This window comes from Salvelinus fontinalis, chromosome 1 (genome assembly GCF_029448725.1).
Source record: "Salvelinus fontinalis isolate EN_2023a chromosome 1, ASM2944872v1, whole genome shotgun sequence".
Classification (NCBI taxonomy): Eukaryota; Metazoa; Chordata; class Actinopteri; order Salmoniformes; family Salmonidae; genus Salvelinus; species Salvelinus fontinalis.
This window is the reverse complement of record NC_074665.1, coordinates 43,236,087-43,254,118: the sequence shown is the minus strand read 5'-3', so window position 1 is coordinate 43,254,118 and position 18,032 is coordinate 43,236,087. Positions and strand designations below refer to the sequence as shown.

Here is an 18,032-nt window from a genome sequence, read left to right as displayed (position 1 = left end):
CCTAGAGGTATAATGGAGAGCCATGGCTAGAATTCAACACTATCTCTCCTCATTCCACTCTGCTACTGCTGCTCCAAGGAGAGAAAGAGAGTGAGAAAGAGAGAGAGAGAGATAAGAAAGAGGAAGGGGGTAGTGAGAGAGAGAGAGAGAGAGAGAGAGAGAGAGAGAGAGAGAGAGAGAGAGAGAGAGAGAGAGAAGGGGGAGAGAGAGAAGAGGGATAGAGAGAAGGGAGTGGGAAGAGGAAGGGGTAGAGAGAGAGAGAGAGTATAGAAAAAGGCAAGAGAGAGAGTATAGAAAAAAGCAAGAGAGAGAGAGAGTATAGAAAAAGGCAAGAGAGAGAGAGAGAGAGTATAGAAAAAGGCAAGAGAGAGAGTATAGAAAAAGGCGAGAGAGAGAGTATAGAAAAAGGCGAGAGAGAGAGAGAGAGTATAGAAAAGGCAAGAGAGAGAGAGTATAGAAAAATGCAAGAGAGAGAGAGAGTGAGAGTATAGAAAAAGGCAAGAGAGAGAGTGAGAGTATAGAAAAAGGCAAGAGAGAGAGAGAGAGAGAGTGAGAGTATCTATCTGGGGAACAGCAGAAAACTGAGAGTGGACATTCACTTTCTCCTCATAGCTGAGGGAGTTTGACCATATAGGGCAACTCCTTCTGGGGCCCTAAGAAATGTCTGAAATGTGACTTCAAGTGTCAGACTAACATAATCCCCTCCACTGACTCCCCCCTAGTTCTGTCTGTTTATGTTTCTCCTTTCATTCTTTCCTCTTACTCTCTGTGTTTCTGTCTAGATGTGTCCTCTCTCTCTCTCCGGTCTTTCTGTCTCGTCGTTGTCCTCCCCTCTCTCTGCTTGTCTCACATTCTTCACTCTTTATCTCTCTTTGATTTTTCTGAATGCTTGCCTCAGTCTGCCTCTAGCTGTTATTGTCTTTATTCTATTCTAGCTATTTTCTCTGTTTTCTTGTCTTTCTCTCTGTCTTTTACATACACTCTATATTTGTTATCCCTCTTTTCCTCTCGTTCTAAAGCTCCTTAGTAGTTTGGTTAGTTCCCTCGTTTGTTTACTTCAGGTCGTTTGAGGACGAGGGGGTTACAGAGGGCTGCACTTCGCTTCCTCTGGACATTCAGTCCTCTGTTTCCTCCATCCTCAAATTTCAATGGCTGCATTCCAGTAGTTGTACACAGTTCGGACAGATCGTCTCCTTTCCTTTCATGGCCACTTGTCTCCTGTAAGGGTTACTAGATACAATTGCTACTGGTTTATGAGAACTACAAACCCTATCCAGCTCTTTAAGACAAGTGGTCATGAAGGAAAGGAAACAAGGAAAGGAACCATTGTAGGATTTTCTTAGCACATGGTTGTGGATGGGAAAGTGATCTCGTTTTAGAACTTTAGAGCAAACCTCCTACCAAAGTTATGTGATCAGGGCTTAACTTGGTTGCAAACGTATTAATTGTTAAATCACTGTTGTCTTTGAAATGTAATTTCCTCTTTGTTTTTTTCAATACCTCCAAAAATGGTACTTCACACAAACCTAGACTATTGCGTTGTTGATGGCAGAATTTGGCAACATAGTGACCCCTTCTGGAATGATCTATGACGTGCAGTATTCTCTCAGTACAATGAATGATGTCTCCTGTCTGTCTGTGTGTCTGTGTGTCTGTGTGTCTGTCTGTCTGTCTGTCTGTCTGTCTGTTTGCAGATAAAGTATCATGAGGAATTCGAGAAGAGCAGAATTAGTAGTGATGCCCCACCCCCAGTGAATGCCAGTCAAGGTAAATACTCCACACACATGCAGGCACATGCGACGTGCACACACGCATACGCGCATACACACATACACACACACAATAAAAAGCATACTGTAACAGACCTGGCTGGGTTCAAATACTATTTTGGGTATGCCAGCAAACTTATAAACATTTGGAAGTAAGTATTTGGATATATAGAGAGGGAAAGAAAGAGAGAGGGAGGAAGTTAGGGAGGGAGGGGGAAGAGAAAAGAAAATAACCCAAAAGCTCATTTTGACTTGAGTATTGTTTTCAACCATTTTTTTACTCATATGGTCTATTATTCACGATTTTAGAAAAGTCAATTGATAAGCTAATAATGCTTCTCACTGCCATTCTCAGTACACAGTCCACTATCAGACAGCCTGATGCCCTAATACTACAAATTGTTTTAAATGTCTATGTCTGCCTTGCATCTGTAGCATTAGGTAGTATTAGGCCATACTTCCAAGTCATTACCAAAAATGTATTAATTAATTATTCTGAAATGTTGCATAAAGTTGGCAGCTTTAAGAACGGCTTCCAGTTGACAACTGTACATTTTAAGACAGATATTTCTAGAATTTAAAACCTAAGGGGCTTCCGTGTTAGTACTTGTTAGCATACTATATCTAGTAACTAGTACTTGCTAGCATACATACCTGTCTTTCTGTACTGGTTACCATAGTTACACTAATCAGCAGCACCTGGTTTGGGCTGGGAAGAAACAGGCGAGCGCAATTAGTAATCAATCAATGATGTCCTAATAGAGCAGTTGAAAATACCAGCACTGTGCAACTTGACAGAAATTAAGAATTCAATAATTTCATCATTCACAAGGAAGTTGTACAATATTTTGAAAATAAGAAATATGTATTATTTACAGTGTATTCGGAAAGTATTCAGACCACTTGACTTTTTCCACATTTTGTTACGTTACAGGCATATTCTAAAATTGATTAAATTGTTTTTTTTTTCCGTCATCAATCTACAAACAATACCCCATAATGACAAAGAAAAACTGTAATTTAGAAATGTTTGCACATTTGTTTAAAATTAAAAATTAAAATATCACATTTACATTAAGTATTCAGACCCTTTACTCAGTACTTTGAGTACTTTTGACAGCGATTACAGCCTTGAGCCATCATGGGAATGATGCTACAAGTTTGGCACGCCTGTATTTGGGGAGTTACTCCCATTCTTCTCTGCAGATCCTCTCAAGCTCTGTCAGGTTGGATGGGGAGCATCGCTGCACAGCTATTTTCAGGTCTCTCCAGAGATGTTCGATAGGGTTCAAGTCCGGGCTCTGGCTGGGCCACTCAAAGACACTCAGAGACTTTTCCAAAAGCCACTCCTGCATTGTCTTGGCTGTGTGCTTATGGTCATTGTCCTGTTGGAAGGTGAACCTTTGCCCCAGTCTGAGTTGCTGAGCTCTTTGGAGCAGGTTTTCATCAATAATCTCTCTGTACTTTGCTCCATTGATCTTTCCCTCAATCCTGACTAGTCTCCTAGCCCCTGCCGCTTAAAAACATTCCCACAGCATGATGCTGCCACCACCATGCTTCACCATAGGGATGGTGCCAGGTTTCCTCCAGACGTGATGCTTGGAATTCAGGCCAAGGAGTTCAATCTTGGTTTCGTCAGACCAGAGAATCTTGTTTCTCATGGTCCAAGAGTCCTTTAGGTGCCTTTTGGCAAACTCCAAGTGGGCTGTCATGTGCGTTTTACTGAGGAGTGGCTTCAGTCTGGCCGCTCTACCATAAAGGCCTGATTGGTGGAATGCTGCAGAGATGGTTGTCCTTCTGAAAGGTTCTCCCATCTCCACATAGAGACTCTGGAGCTCTGTCAGAGTGACCATCGGGTTCTTGGTCACCTCCCTGACCAAGGCCCTTCTCCCCCGATTGCTCAGTTTGGCCGGGCGGCCAGCTCTAGGAAGAGTCTTGGTGGTTCCAAACTTTTTTCATTTAAGAATGATGGAGGCCACTGTGTTCTTGGGGACCTTCAATGCTGCAGAAATGGTTTGGTACCCTACCCTACCCTACCAGGGTAGCCTAGTGGTTAGAGCGTTGGACTAGTAACCGGAAGGTTGCAAGTTCAAATCCCCGAGCTGACAAGGTACAAATCTGTCGTTCTGCCCCTAAACAGGCAGTTAACCCACTGTTCCTAGGCCGTCATTGAAAATAAGAATTTGTTCTTAACTGACTTGCCTAGTTAAATAAAGGTTAAAAAAAAAATAAAAAAAAATATCTGTGCCTCGACACAATTCTGTGTCAGAGCTCTACGGATAATTCCTTTGACCTCATGGCTTGGTTTTTGCTCTGACATGCACTGTCAACTGTGGGACCTTATATAGACAGGTGTCATTTGCAATCAATTGAATTTACAACAGGTTGACTCCAATCAAGTTGTAGAAACACACTTTGCCCGCTTTGAGGATAATACAGTGCCACCGACATGGCCAGCTACCAAGGACTGTGGGCTCTCCTTTTCCGTGGCCGACGTGAGTAAGACATTTAAACGTGTTAACCCTCGCAAGGCTGTCAGCCCAGACGGCATCCCTAGCCACGTCTTCAGAGCATGCGCAGACCAGCTGGCTGGTGTGTTTACGAACATATTCAATCTCTCCCTATACCAGTCTGCTGTCACCACATGCTTCAAGATGGCCACCATTGTTCCTGTACCCAAGAATGCAAAGGTAACTGAACTAAGTGATTATCGCCCCATTGCATTCACTTCTGTCATCATGAAGTGCTTTGAGAGACTAGTCAAGGATCATATCACCTCCACCTTACCTGTCACCCTAGACCCACTTCAATTCACATGCCGCCCCAATAGGTCCACAGACGATGCACACTGCACACTGCCCTATCCCATCTGGACAAGAAGAATACCTATGTAAGAATGCTGCTCATTGTCTATAGCTCAGCATTCAACACCATAGTACCCTCCAAGCTCATCATTAAGCTTGAGGCCCTGGGTCTCAACCCCGCCCTGTGCAATTGGGTCCTGGACTTCCTGACGGGCCGCCCCCAGGTGGTGAAGGTAGGAAACAACATCTCCACTTCGCTGATCCTCAACACTAGGGCCCCACAAGGGTGCGTGCTCAGCCCCCTCCTGTACTCCCTGTTCACCCATGACTGCGTGGCCATGCACGCCTCCAACTCAATCATCAAGTTTGTAGACGACACAACAGTAGTAGGCTTGATTACCAACAACGACAAGACAGCCTACAGGGAGGAGCTGAGGACACTCGAAGTGTGGCATCAGGAAAACAACCTCTCACTCAACGTCAACAAAGCAAAGGAGACAATTGTGGACTTCAGGAAACAGCAGACCTCAGGAGGCTGAAGAAATTTGGCTTGTCACCTAAAACCCTCATAAACTTTTACAGATGCACAATTGAGAGCATCCCGTCGAGCTGTATCACCGCCCGGTACAGCAACTGCACTGCCCACAACCACAGGGCTTTCCAGAGGGTGGTGTGGTCTCCACAATGCATCACCGGGGGCAAACTACCTGCCCTTCAGGACACCTACAACACCCAATGCCACAGGAAGGCCAAAAAGATCATCAAGGACAACAACCACCCAAGCCACTGCCTATTCACACCGCTACCATCCAGTAGGCGAGGTCAGTACAGGTGCATCAAAGCTGGGACGGAGTGACTGAAAAACAACTTCTATCTCAAGGTCTTCAGACTGTTAAACAGCCATCACTAACACAGAGAGACTGCTGCATACATACAGACTTGAAATCATTGGCCACTTTAATAAATGGATCACTAGTTACTTTAATAATGCCACTTCAATAAATGTTTACATATCTTGCATCACTCATCTCATATGTATATACTGTATTTTGCTTATGCTGCTCTGTCATTGCTGATCCATATATTTATATTTATATGTATATATTCTTATCCCATTCCTTTACTTAGATGTGTGTGTATTAGGTAGTTGATGTGGAATTGTTAGATTGCTGCACTATTGGAACTAGAAGTGTTTTGCTACAGTCGCAGTAACATCTGCTAACCATGTGTTTGTGACCAATAAAATGTGATTTGATGATTTATCAAGGATGATCAATGGAAACAGGATGCACCTGAGCTCAATTACATAAGGTATTTCTGTTTCATATTTTTTTTAAATGATCAAAAATTGCTAAAAACCTGTTTTTGCTTTTTCAATATGGGGTGTTGTGTGTAGATTGATGACGACATTTTTTTATTTACTCCATTTTAGAATAAGGCTGTAACGTAACAAAATGTGGGAAAAGGGAAAGGGTCTGAATACTTTACGAATGTGCTGTATAATGTTCCATTCAAAATGTTGCTATGAAGCATTGCAATTCATTATGTTGAGTAAAACACTGAATATTTCAGAATTTGTGTCCTGGTGTCATCATTGTTTTTCTTAATATACTCAAAGCAGCCTATGTGCCAGAATGTCTCTGCTTCTGCTTTAGAAAGCTAACTCGTCGTTAATGAAACACTGTCAAATCAAGCCAATCTTGAAAGCTTTCTTTACGCTCTTGAGCCAGCCAACATTAAGCTGGCAAGAGGGACTACAATGACTGCATTTAGACAGGCAGCCCAATTCTGATCTTTGTTTCACTAATTGGTATTTTTTGACCGATCAGATCAGCTCTAAAAAATAACTGATGTGAAAAGATCTTATGTGATTGGTCAAAAGACCAATTACCGGAAAAAATATCAGAATTGGGCTTTCCGTCTAAACGCAGCCTATGTAGCTAGCATTGTTGAATGTAGAACCAGTCAGGTACCCAGTCTACCGAAAGAGTAGGCTTTGAATACAGTACATGCAACACAACAATAAAAGTGTAACGTTTTAATAATTTCTACATTTTAAACAGCAACATTTTATTAATCAACATTAAAAGAAGATAAAATACAACAACGTTATTTCATCTTGTCAAGTTAAATGAACTGCTATTAATGATTGTACATCAATTGCAAAAAAAAATATGTATTTACAACTAATGTTCTCTTTGCGAAATATCCAATGAAAGACTACCTGTAGCCATCTCCCATTCAAACCTGTGTGAGAAAACCCGAATGGTTATAGAAAAAGACCGTTTAAATGTAGACTCAGCAAAATGACGCTGCCATGAGCAGCACCAGAGATATTCAGATGAGCGAGATGCCATACTTCACTTTCACACGGTCAAACACCGTATCTGCGCATGTGCACGGATTCGCTTCATGCTGTTCACAGCGTGGTAGCCAAGAATCTCAAATATAAAATCCATTTATTTAACACTTTTTTGGTTACTACATGATCCTATATGTGTTATTTCATAGTTTTGAGGTCTTGACTATTATTCTACCATGTAGAAAATAGTTTAAAAAAATAAAAATAAAAAACTTGAATGAGTGGGTGTGTCCAAGCTTTTGACAGGTACTGTATATTTTCTTTTAAATACACTGATAAATCCAAACAATTCAGATTCATATTTCTTCAATAGGTGTTTAATTGAAGTGAAAATAAGTGGTTTCTCTAATAGGGGTCGAGTTATAAACTGTCTTGGACAGGGGAGCCTTCGAGGACAGCGACACTGCATTACATGAATCATGAATCAATAGATTGCTTGATGAAGCCATCCATGTTGGTGCCCTTGTACCGGTGTGTGCCGGAGTCGTAGAACCCCCGTCTTTTGCTCTTGGAGGCGACCTTGGCACATTTCGGGCTGTGTTTCTCCAGGCGGTTGGGATGAAAGCGCCAGCCGCAGATATCACACTCTTTCAGGTTAGAGTTGGCTGATTGCAGTTTTGAAACTGCAATAACTGCAGTCGACTGTGGTATTTTGGGTGCAGTGATTGCAGAATAACTGCAGTGTACTGAAGTTGAACTACAATTATACTGCACTGTAACTGCAGTTAACACTGCAAAATTACTGCAGTAAAAAAAACGGTGTTATTTTGGATGCAGCATTTGCAGCTTGCTGCATTTATACTGCATTCTAACTACAGTTGTACTGCAGTTATACTGCACTCTGACTGCAATCTTTTTTCGTACGAGATGGAGCATCTCACAGAAGAATGACATCGGTAGCCGGTAGGTAGGAAAAGACTTTCAACTTATATCTACCAGTAATTGCTAACTACGGCAACAATGGGTATGCAAACCAGGTATCAAAAAATGTTGGACTAATTTGCGACGTGCAATTCAGTCATCATGCGGCTGTTTGCATGAACATTTCTCAAGGCTTTCCCCCAAAAACATCCCAATTAAATGTTGACTGCAATGTAGGCCTACCTGATAGAATGATATAATGCTGATTTCTATCAATGGGGAGGGCATTTGCTTTGGTCAATTGAATTAAAGGGCAACTACACCCTCCATAAATATATTTTTGTGGATTTTTCCCAGACCTCAAATGGTCTGCTGATGTGGTTTAAGCATTGTTGTGGACTTACAGCATAACATTTTTGAAAATGTGATGTTGAAAGTGAAAATCTGAAAAATCGATGGGAAAACATGATTTTCCACACAGGGGATCTTTCCTTCACACAGGACCCACTTCTACAGGCACCACTACACCACTGCATAGGGTCGATGGAAAGACAGCAGTCCATTCACTCTGACATAAAAAGCCAGTAGGTCCCAATCATAAGAATAAAAAAACACATCCATTAGGTTACGCATTTCCCAGTCGAAATGTACAACTGTTCCTTCCCAGTGCAAAACACTTTTTCAGGTTTAGCACACAAAGTAACCAGTGATCTAAAGTTGAAATGCAACAACGTGTCACACACATAAGTTATTTTCAAAGAGATGGCTACCAGCACGCAAACAGCAATAAAAAACACAGTTCCACTACCTCTTGTTGAAAGTTATTCTTGAAAAGGGAGAAGCTAACAAATAAGCCACAACATCATAAAAAGCTAGCTAGCGAGACCTTGGGAAAACTAAGGCTCGCTATTGCACAGTGACCTGTTGGCCTTCAAGAAGCCAAAGGTTTCCATACATTTTTGTAAAAACGGTTCCACCTATTACAAGTCAATGTAATTGGTTGATTCCACTGTCACTCCAACATTTTGCCCTAATACAGTTGAATGGCAGAGGCCTTCTATCAAGCTTCTGATGGCCTAGCCCTCGCCAGTGGCTGACTTAGCTAGCTAGATGTATCTCCTCAGAGTCCACCAAAGAAGAATCCTGAATAGATATTTTTTTCTCTTCAGTGTTAACCCTTTCCTTTCAAACAAAAACTGAAGAGATTAAATCAGAACATGATTGAAAAGAATAATATAAATAATTGTTTGTATTATTTTATAAATCCTTAGCTTTTCTGTTAAAGCGTAGAAGGCCCTCATTGTTCCCCACTGTTTTTGGGTTAGTATTTTTTTTTTTAGACTGGCTCTATTTGAACTCTTGTTTTGGGGACGATTTGACAAAATTACACTCATGGTCTTGAATTGGACTCGCATTTTTCAGGTCTCGGTCTTGACTCGGTCTCGTACCTCTCGTCCCCCTCCCGGTCTCAGTCTTGACTCGGTCTTGCCCCCCTTTCGGTCTTGGCTTTGACTCTTGACTCTTTTCGCTCCAGTCTTGGTCTTGAATCGGTCTCGAACACAACACTGTATATACCACTATTTCATAAAAATACAAAATCTCCACCCCCATTCCACCACTTTGACCGTAATTGATCCTACACCAGGATAGGACTCTTTCGTTCAGCACACTTTGTAACTCTTCAGCAGTATAACTCCGCACACCCAAGTACTTCTCTGCAGCTGCTACCACAACATCTATTTTCTGTGATTTACACTCTACTTCTACAGTACAGTTGATAACCATGGCAATGAATGAATGCTAAGAAGCCAACCTTACTGAAGCACAAATTCATATCACTCTGTATTGGCCTAGGCCTACTACCCACCATCCTCTACTCTCTTCACTGCCTCAGCATACAACACCTTCTGTTCTAGTCTGACCCTGGCAACCTCAACCTGTCTCTCTTGCACCGGGGACTTGTGATCCCCAGCAACATGAGTACACACACAATTGACACATACAGTTTTTTCCACCGATACAACACATTCATTTATCCCATGCCCTCCAGCACACTTCTCTCTCGGAATCTCCCTCCTACACACTGCTGCAACATGACCAAAAGCTTGGCATCTGAAACACCGTGTGGGTTCGGCACAAAAGCTTTCACAACTGACATATCCTAACATCACTTTATCAGGTAAAGACTGCTTCAAAACTCAAAATGACAGACAGTGTCTCTCAGTTTCACCAAGCTCGCCTCCGGGTCTGCGGGCATCACAGACATAGGGAATTTTCAATTTGCTCCACCTCAACACGTAACGTCACCCCAACAATCACTCCTTTCAAAGGCGCCTTGCTCCCAATTGCAAGTCACAGCTCTTGTCCCTAGTCACGTGATGTGAAGGGCCCGCTCCCTCTGGTCAGAAGAAACACAGAAAATTCTCACAAGTCTACATTGAGCTACCTTCACCAATTTAACAGTACCCAACTTATTTTCTACCCAGCCTCAGACAAAACGCAGGGATCCACTTTTTCAAAAAATTTCACTCCCGCTGGACCCGAATGATCCTTTGCATGACCATCGGGGGGAGGCACGGACTCTGAGGTATTCACCACACCTGCACCACAGGTAGTTCATCCTCATTCTCGTTGAGAAATCAGAGACAGCATAATACGCTTTGTACTTGCCGTCTTTTTTCCTCAACACACATCTTCCCACTGCTCTTCTCCTTCTTCCTTACTGTCCATAACCACGTCTATCCTTTCACCGAGCTCATTCCGCGCCTTCATCCGCTGTACTGCTTGCAGAACACGCACCGATGGCCTTTCTCCAAAACCCATCTTCTGTTCCTAACCAAATTTACTCGTCTAGCAACAGTATCTCTGGCCGCTCCATGCTCCCAAAATGTGCCACAGTTGTCAGCCAGGTCTCCTCCTCGTCATCCATCCAAAAACTCCTAGCCTCTACCTCTTCTTCTCCTGAACCAGATTCAAAGTCACAATGGAGGAAACACGTGAACAGTTACCTCGATGTCATGTGATATCTGTCATTTTTAATACTATTCTTGGACTGGAGTCACATGACTTGGACTCGAGTCTGACTTTACCTGACCGTTTATTGCAACAATAACTATGTTTCCATCCACAATTTTAATGCGAGTAAAGTCATACCTTATTATCACGACAGGTGTGATGAAAAGAGGTCGTTTCGGTACAATTTTATAAATGCCGAAAGATCATTTGTTCCTACGACATAGTGGGATATTTTTTGTTTTCTTTTTTGAAATGGTGGTGGAAATGCCTTTATGTGCAAATATTGATAAAACAACCATCATATCGAAGTAAACTTGGAGTCAAGCGATGTTATGGTGTGTGGTCCTCCCACTATGACTCGGGAAACCATGCAGTTTATTAGGCAACAGATTAAATAAGATATGAGGAACTTCACAGGGTGGGGAAAGTGCAGGGTGATCCATATGTTCCTTTCCAATAAAATTGAGGGTCTTTTTCTGGTGACATGATGATCGATGCTTGACTGTCGTTTGACAAATAAAAATCCATAATATCCATAATAAAAAATAAAAAATCCATAATAATCACATCATGTAGTCTAGCCTAGCAGCACAGCCGACTTGTACTGTATCTGCAAGCTGTTAGCTAGAGCACACGTGCCTAGACCAGAGTAGGCACATTTGCTATTCAACGCAACAGTTTTGTGACAAAACTCGGTAGAGTTGAAAATGCGATGGAAACACATAGAAATTTAGATTTTTATTCAGTACATGAAAACTTAAATGATAAAGTGCTTTTTGTTGCGCTACCCTCTGACTTGGTACGATGTTTATTGTGCACATGAACGTTCGTAAGACTCATGAGGTAGAATTTCTGTTTATTTAAAGCTGCAATATATAACTTTTTGGGTGACCTGACCAAATCCACATCGAAATTGAGTTATAGATATGTCATTCTCAATTAAACCAGGTCTGTTCTATGTGCATTCTGTGCTTAAGTTTAATTTTTGCACCTTTTACTTCTCGGTTTTGTACACCAGCTTCAAACAGCTGAAACTACAATCTTTTTGGTTTTGGAAAAGGTAATCAGAGATGGTACTGAAAGCCGTCTTCCACTCATCTCCCTCTCGGATACGCACCAGGTTGTAAGCGCTCCTGAGATCTAGTTTGGTGAAGAAGCGCTCCCCGTGCATCGACTCTATCGCTGTGCCTATGAGCGGTAGCGGGTAACTATACCTCACAGTGATCTGATTCAGACCCCGATAGTCAATACACGGGCACAGACCTCCCTCCTTCTTCTTCACAAAAAAGAAACTCGAGGAGGCGGGTGAAGTGGAGGACCGAATGTAGCCCTGACGCAGGGATTCGGAGACATATGTTTCCATAGCCTCCATCTCCGTTTGTGAGAGGGGATACACGTGACTCCTGGGAAGTGCAGCGTCTACCAGGAGATCTATCACACAATCGCCCCGTCGATGAGGTGGTAATTAAGTCGCCTTCTTTTTGGAGAAGGCGAGAGCCAAATCGGCATATTCTGGGGGAATGCGCCCGGTGGAGACCTGGTCTGGACTCTCCACCGTAGTAGCGCCAACGGAAACCCCTAAACACCTACCTGAGCACTCTCGCGACCACCCCGTGAGAGCCCTCTGTGGCCAAGAAACAGTGGGATTATGACAAGCTAACCAGGGCAGGCCCAGCACCACAGGAAACGCAGGAGAGTCAATAAGGAAGAGACTAATTCTCTCCATATGACCCCCCTGCGTCACCATGCCCAAAGGCGCGGTGACCTCCCTAATTAACCCTGACCCTAATGGTCGACTATCTAAGGCGTGGACGGGGAAGGGCACATCCACGGGAACGATGGGGATCCCTAACCTATGGGCTAAAGCACTATCAATAAAATTCCCAGCAGCGCCTGAATCTACTAGCGCCTTATGCTGGGAATGCGGGGGAAACTCAGGGAAGTTGACAAATACAAACATCTGTGCAACAGAGGACTCTGGGTGAGAATGGTGTCGGCTCACCTGGGGTGACGCCAGAGCGCCCTGCCTGCTGCCTCGACTCCCAGAGGAACCAACCCGGCACCGACCGGCAGCGTGACCTCTGTGGCCACAGATGGTGCACGAGCGGGAACCCCCTCCGGTCTCCCTGCGCACCGCCCCTCCCAGCTCCATGGGTATCGGAAAGGGGGTGCGGGAGGGTGGAACTCCCAGACCCCGATCTGAACGTCCGCGAGTTGCCAGCAGGTTGTCCAGCCGGATGGACAGGTCCACCAGCTGGTCCAACGTGAGGGTGGTGTCTCTGCAGGCCAGCTCCCGACGGACGTCCTCGCGCAGACTGCAGCAGTAATGGTCGATCAGGGCGCTGTTGTTCCATCCCGCGCCGGCAGCCAGGGTCCTAATCTCCAGGGCGAACTCCTGGGCGCCCCTCTTCTCCTGCCTCAGATGGTAGAGGCGCTCACCCGCCGCTCTACCCTCGGGCGGGTGGTCGAAGACTGCCCGGAAACGGCGGGTGAACTCCTCAAACTGGTTCAACGCCGCATCTCCCTCTCTCCACACGGCGTTGGCCCACTCCAGGGCTCTCCTGGTGAGGCACGAGACGAGGGCAGACACCCTCTCACAACCCGATGGAGCCGGTTGAACGGTGGCCAGATAGAGGTCTAATTGTATTAAGAACCCCTGGCAGTTCGCAGCCCCCCCGTCATACACCTGGGGCAAGGAGAGACGGATCCCACTGGGTTCAGGCAGGAAAGGGGCACTGAGGGGAGACCCCGGTTGTGCTGGTGGAGGCGCTGGAAGAACTCCCTGTCTCTCCCAGCGGTCCATTGTCCGGACAATGCGATCCATGGCGGTACCAAGATGGTGAAGTAGTACTGCATGCTCCTGGACGCGCTCCTCCACCTCAATGGCTGGGGTACCTTCTCCTGCTGACTCCATAGTTCGGGTCTGTGATTCTGTAATGGGTGCGTGCTGGTGGCAGGGAAGTCAGGCGCAGGAGAACGAACTTGGTATAAACGGAGTCGTTTAATAAGTGCTCACAAAACTCTGAAAACCAAAATATACAAAATAATAAAAGTGGGTACAAAATCTGTCACGCACCAGAACATAACTTGCACATCACATACAAACAAATAATCACCGACAAGGACATGAGGGGAAACAGAGGGTTAAATACACAACATGTAATTGATGAGATTGGAACCAGGTGTGATGTAAGACAAGACAAAACCAATGGAAAATGAAAAATGGATCAGCGATGGCTAGAAGGTCGGTGACGTCGACCGCCGAACACCGCCCGAACAAGGAGGGGCCGACTTCGGCGGAAGTCGTGACAATGCCAAATGGCTGTGTGCTACACTAGTTAATTTAGCAGACAAGATTTGTTTATAATTCTGTGGCATTATTTCATAGTATGAAGAAAACTATTGAACAAAGCTGAATAAAATGTAAATATTTTCTCCAAACATTTGAGGGAGTCCTCTTGTGTTGAGCGATTAACAAAGATATGTATTTAACCGTTTTTTATTTTTTTTTATATATATTTAAAAATAAATAAATTAGTATATTTGGGTTTAACCATAATATTTGTTGTAATATTTGTTTGTCTTTTCTGGTGGATTAAACAGAAATTGAAACAGCTTTCTATGGGTTGTTTTAAATAGAGCAATATTTTGGAGATGATTTCATTTTCAAATAACTGGCAGTGAGACGTTGTAATTTGAATATTGGGAGTGAGGCTATTTTTTAACACAGGGTGAGCGAATTTTACTAATATGCTGGAGAACCAGTTTGGATTTAAGTGTAACTTTTGTATGAACGGGAGTTAGCATTTACTTCTTCTAAACCTGAAAAAGTATAAATGTTTGTTAGATCAGATTTGTTGACTGTGCGCATTTACTCCTATACCGCATCTATTGTTTTTGTTTTATTATGATTCTTTTTTTATTCAAAATACAGATCAACAATTTACATTCTTACATCAAAACATGACATCAAAACAGAACGCAGGTATTAATGAGAAAAAACTGGAACAAACCAAAAATATTTTAAAAATTAAAAATTCTAGTGCAATTGTAATCACTCTGAAAAAATCTTATTATAATTATGTAGGAAAATGTTATTCTTGTTATTGTTCACTCGGGCTAATGTTTTAATTAAATATTTAAATTCAATCTAAAAAAATTGTAATTCTATAATATCCAAATTTGTGGCTATTGATATCTGCATATTCTGTGAAAAAGGTGAGAATCTGTCTCACTTGTTCTTTGAATGTAAATTTGTGTCCGAATTTTGGGAAAACCTTGCAAAATACGTATTTACCATGATGAACACTTCCTATATTTTTGACATGAAAGATATATGTTACTATTGCAATGATAACAAGATCACTGAAATGATTGTGAATTTTTTCATTCTTGTTGCCAAATACTTCATACACAAACAAAAATACCTCATCTATTGTGGCTCACATTGTTGTGCTGTGGTGATGTCACAATAGCTCAGAACTGCCAAGAGTTGATTTCACTAGCTGATGTAATTATCATGTTGGTTTATATGATAAAAAGCTGGTGGTTTAATTATAATACACCATATTTTGGGTTATTTTAAGTCTGCAAATTACCCCCTAAAAGTTTGTAAGATATGTTATAACCTGTTACATAGCAAAGAAATCTCCTTGACTTCATAATTTTGAGGTTTATATGATACAAAAAGCTTGTTTATTAAAGTACACCATATATTAAAATCAGTTTATGAGCAAATTACCCTCTCAAATTATGTTAAATATCCACACACAAAAATCCCCTAAATCAACTGTTATTTTTGCCTCTCATCTCGATGCTACTGTATACTATTGTGTATAATAGTTAATCTTTTTATATTTTGCCAGTCAATCAATCAAAAGGTTATCACTGTAATGTTCATCAATCGAAAGGTTATCATTGTAATTGTCATACATTGTTCCTTGAATCTCTTTAGAAGAATGTGGAGTGTGCAATGTCTGATCCTGTCTTCTGTGTCTGTAGATCCGCAGCCAGCCATCCCTCAGACCTACAGCTCCCAGCCGGCTACTGTGTCTGTTCCCTCTGCTGCTGCTGTACCACCACCTAGTGGAGGGGTAAGGAATAGCACAGAGCAGTACCGTCACCGCATGATGTCATACAGTATAGTCCACTGTTCTTTGTCTTCCTCTCTGTGTGCTCTGAGCAGCAATGGTAGGAGCGTTTTTACGATTTTCTTTTGTAGTGGTGATATGATCCGCTTAACTCTGTAGTGTGTGTGTGCACGTGTTTGTAGAGGTAACACCCACACAATTCTGTAGCCCTATTTTGATGAATGTGTGTGGTGTGCATGCATGGATATACAGTATGTCCCCATATGTGTCTACAGAAGCGCTACCGGGCTCTGTACAGCTACACGGCTGCTGACGCCGACGAGGTGTCTCTCCAGGAGGGCGACCTGATTGCAGACGTACAACAGATAGATGATGGATGGATGTACGGCCGCATCGAACGCACCGGGCAACAGGGCATGCTACCTGCTAACTACGTCCAGCCCCTCTGAAACCCTGGGCCTCGTTCAATTGGTTGAAACATTCGGAACACTGCAGACAGGAATGTAAGCATGGGTTGTGTTCATTAGGCACCAAACGGAAGAAAATGGATTGAAAGAAGGTGTGACTGCCCGGACGTGTCCAATAAGAAACGCTCAATTGACTTTTTCTTTGCAAAGCATTTAAAACCCTTTCTGTTGCATGTCATAATGAACAAAACCCAGGTTGAAGGTTCGTATCCTCTCTAGGTTGTACTTTTCTATCTGCAACGTTCAGAGTTTCATTCCACTGCTGAACTTAGTCCAGGAGAAATGGGGAGATGAAAAAAGCGGGGGAAAAAATATGGGAAACAAGTCACAGCCCAAGAGAGGGAGAGGAGGAGGGAAGAAAGAGAAAAGAAAACAACTAGTGCCGTTAAGACTTGAAAATTGTCTCTGACCATGTTTTTGCTCATATGGTCTATTATTCATGGTTTTTAAAAAGTCAATTGATTTTGCTAATAAAGCTTCTCACTGCCATTTTCAGTACACAGTCCACTATCGGACAGCTCAATGCCCTAATACTACTACACCTAAATTGTTTTCAATGTCTAGGTCTTCCCCGTGGTTTATTTGTAGTGACATAACGACCCCAGTGAGGCCATACCATATTAAGCTTGCATCTATTAGGCAGTGTACAATAGAGTTGAATGGTGGCTGCCATACTTGCAAGTCATTCCCCAAAATGTATTAATTATTCCGAAATGTTGCATAAAGTTGGAAAGTTTAGGATCGGCTTACAGTTGACAATTGTACATTTTAGGACCTAGATGGCTTCCGTGTTAGTAAATGCAGTATGCTAACAAGTACCTGTTAGAATACCTACCGGTCTGTATCTACTGATTACAATAGTTACACTAATCAGCAGCACCTGGTTTGGGCTAGGCAGAAACAGGTGTGCACAATTATCAATCAATGGTATTTTATTAGGATCCCCATTAGCTGTTGTGAAAGCAGCAGCTACTCTTCCTGGGGTCCACACCAAACATAAAATAGAACATTAATAAACAAGCACTCAAGAACAGAACTAATGATGTCCTAAAAGAGCCGTTTAAAATATCACCACTGTGCATACGAAAAATACTTAATAATTGGTGGTGTGATACGGTTTGACAGAAATGAAGAATTCAAAAAAATGGTACCAGTCACAGGGATTCATGGGTGTTTTATAAGTTTGAAAAATTAAATAGGTATGATTTATATTAATCTAAGTTTTGCAATGAAGCATTAAAATTCATTGGAGTAAAACTGAATAAAGCAGCCTATGTGCCAGAATGTCTCTGCTTCTGCTTTAGAAAAGCGAACTTGACTTGAATGCAACAATGTCAAATCTAGCCAATCTTTCAAGCGTTCTTTGAAATCTTGTGCCAGCCAATGTGTAGCTGTCAAGAGGGACTACTTCAATAGCTGCATTTAGACAGGCAGCCGATTGTAATCTTTTTTTCACTAATTGGCCTTTTGATTAGAATTGGGCTGCCTGTCTAAACACATCCTATGTAGCTAGCATTGTTGAGGTACCCAGTCTAACCAAAGAGTAGGCTTTGAATAGAGCACATCCAACAATATTTTAAGTCAGCAAAATTTTATTAAACAACATTAAAAAGAAAATACAACAACCTTATTTGCCTGTTTTCATTTTGTCAAGTTAAATCGGC

The 18,032-nt window shown here is 42.5% G+C and overlaps 1 protein-coding gene across 1 annotated transcript in view; it reads left to right on the top strand.

Annotated features, from left to right (window-relative positions):
- Positions 1-17,994, top strand: part of LOC129854956 (LIM and SH3 domain protein 1-like) — a 36,861-nt gene extending 18,867 nt beyond the window's left edge. The window contains exons 5-7 of the mRNA XM_055922165.1: positions 1,695-1,767; positions 15,813-15,904; positions 16,177-17,994. Of these exons, the coding sequence (XP_055778140.1) occupies positions 1,695-1,767; positions 15,813-15,904; positions 16,177-16,350 (339 nt within the window). The 3' untranslated portion in view covers positions 16,351-17,994. The remainder of the gene's footprint in view (positions 1-1,694; positions 1,768-15,812; positions 15,905-16,176) is intronic.
- Positions 17,995-18,032: the final 38 nt, after the last annotated feature.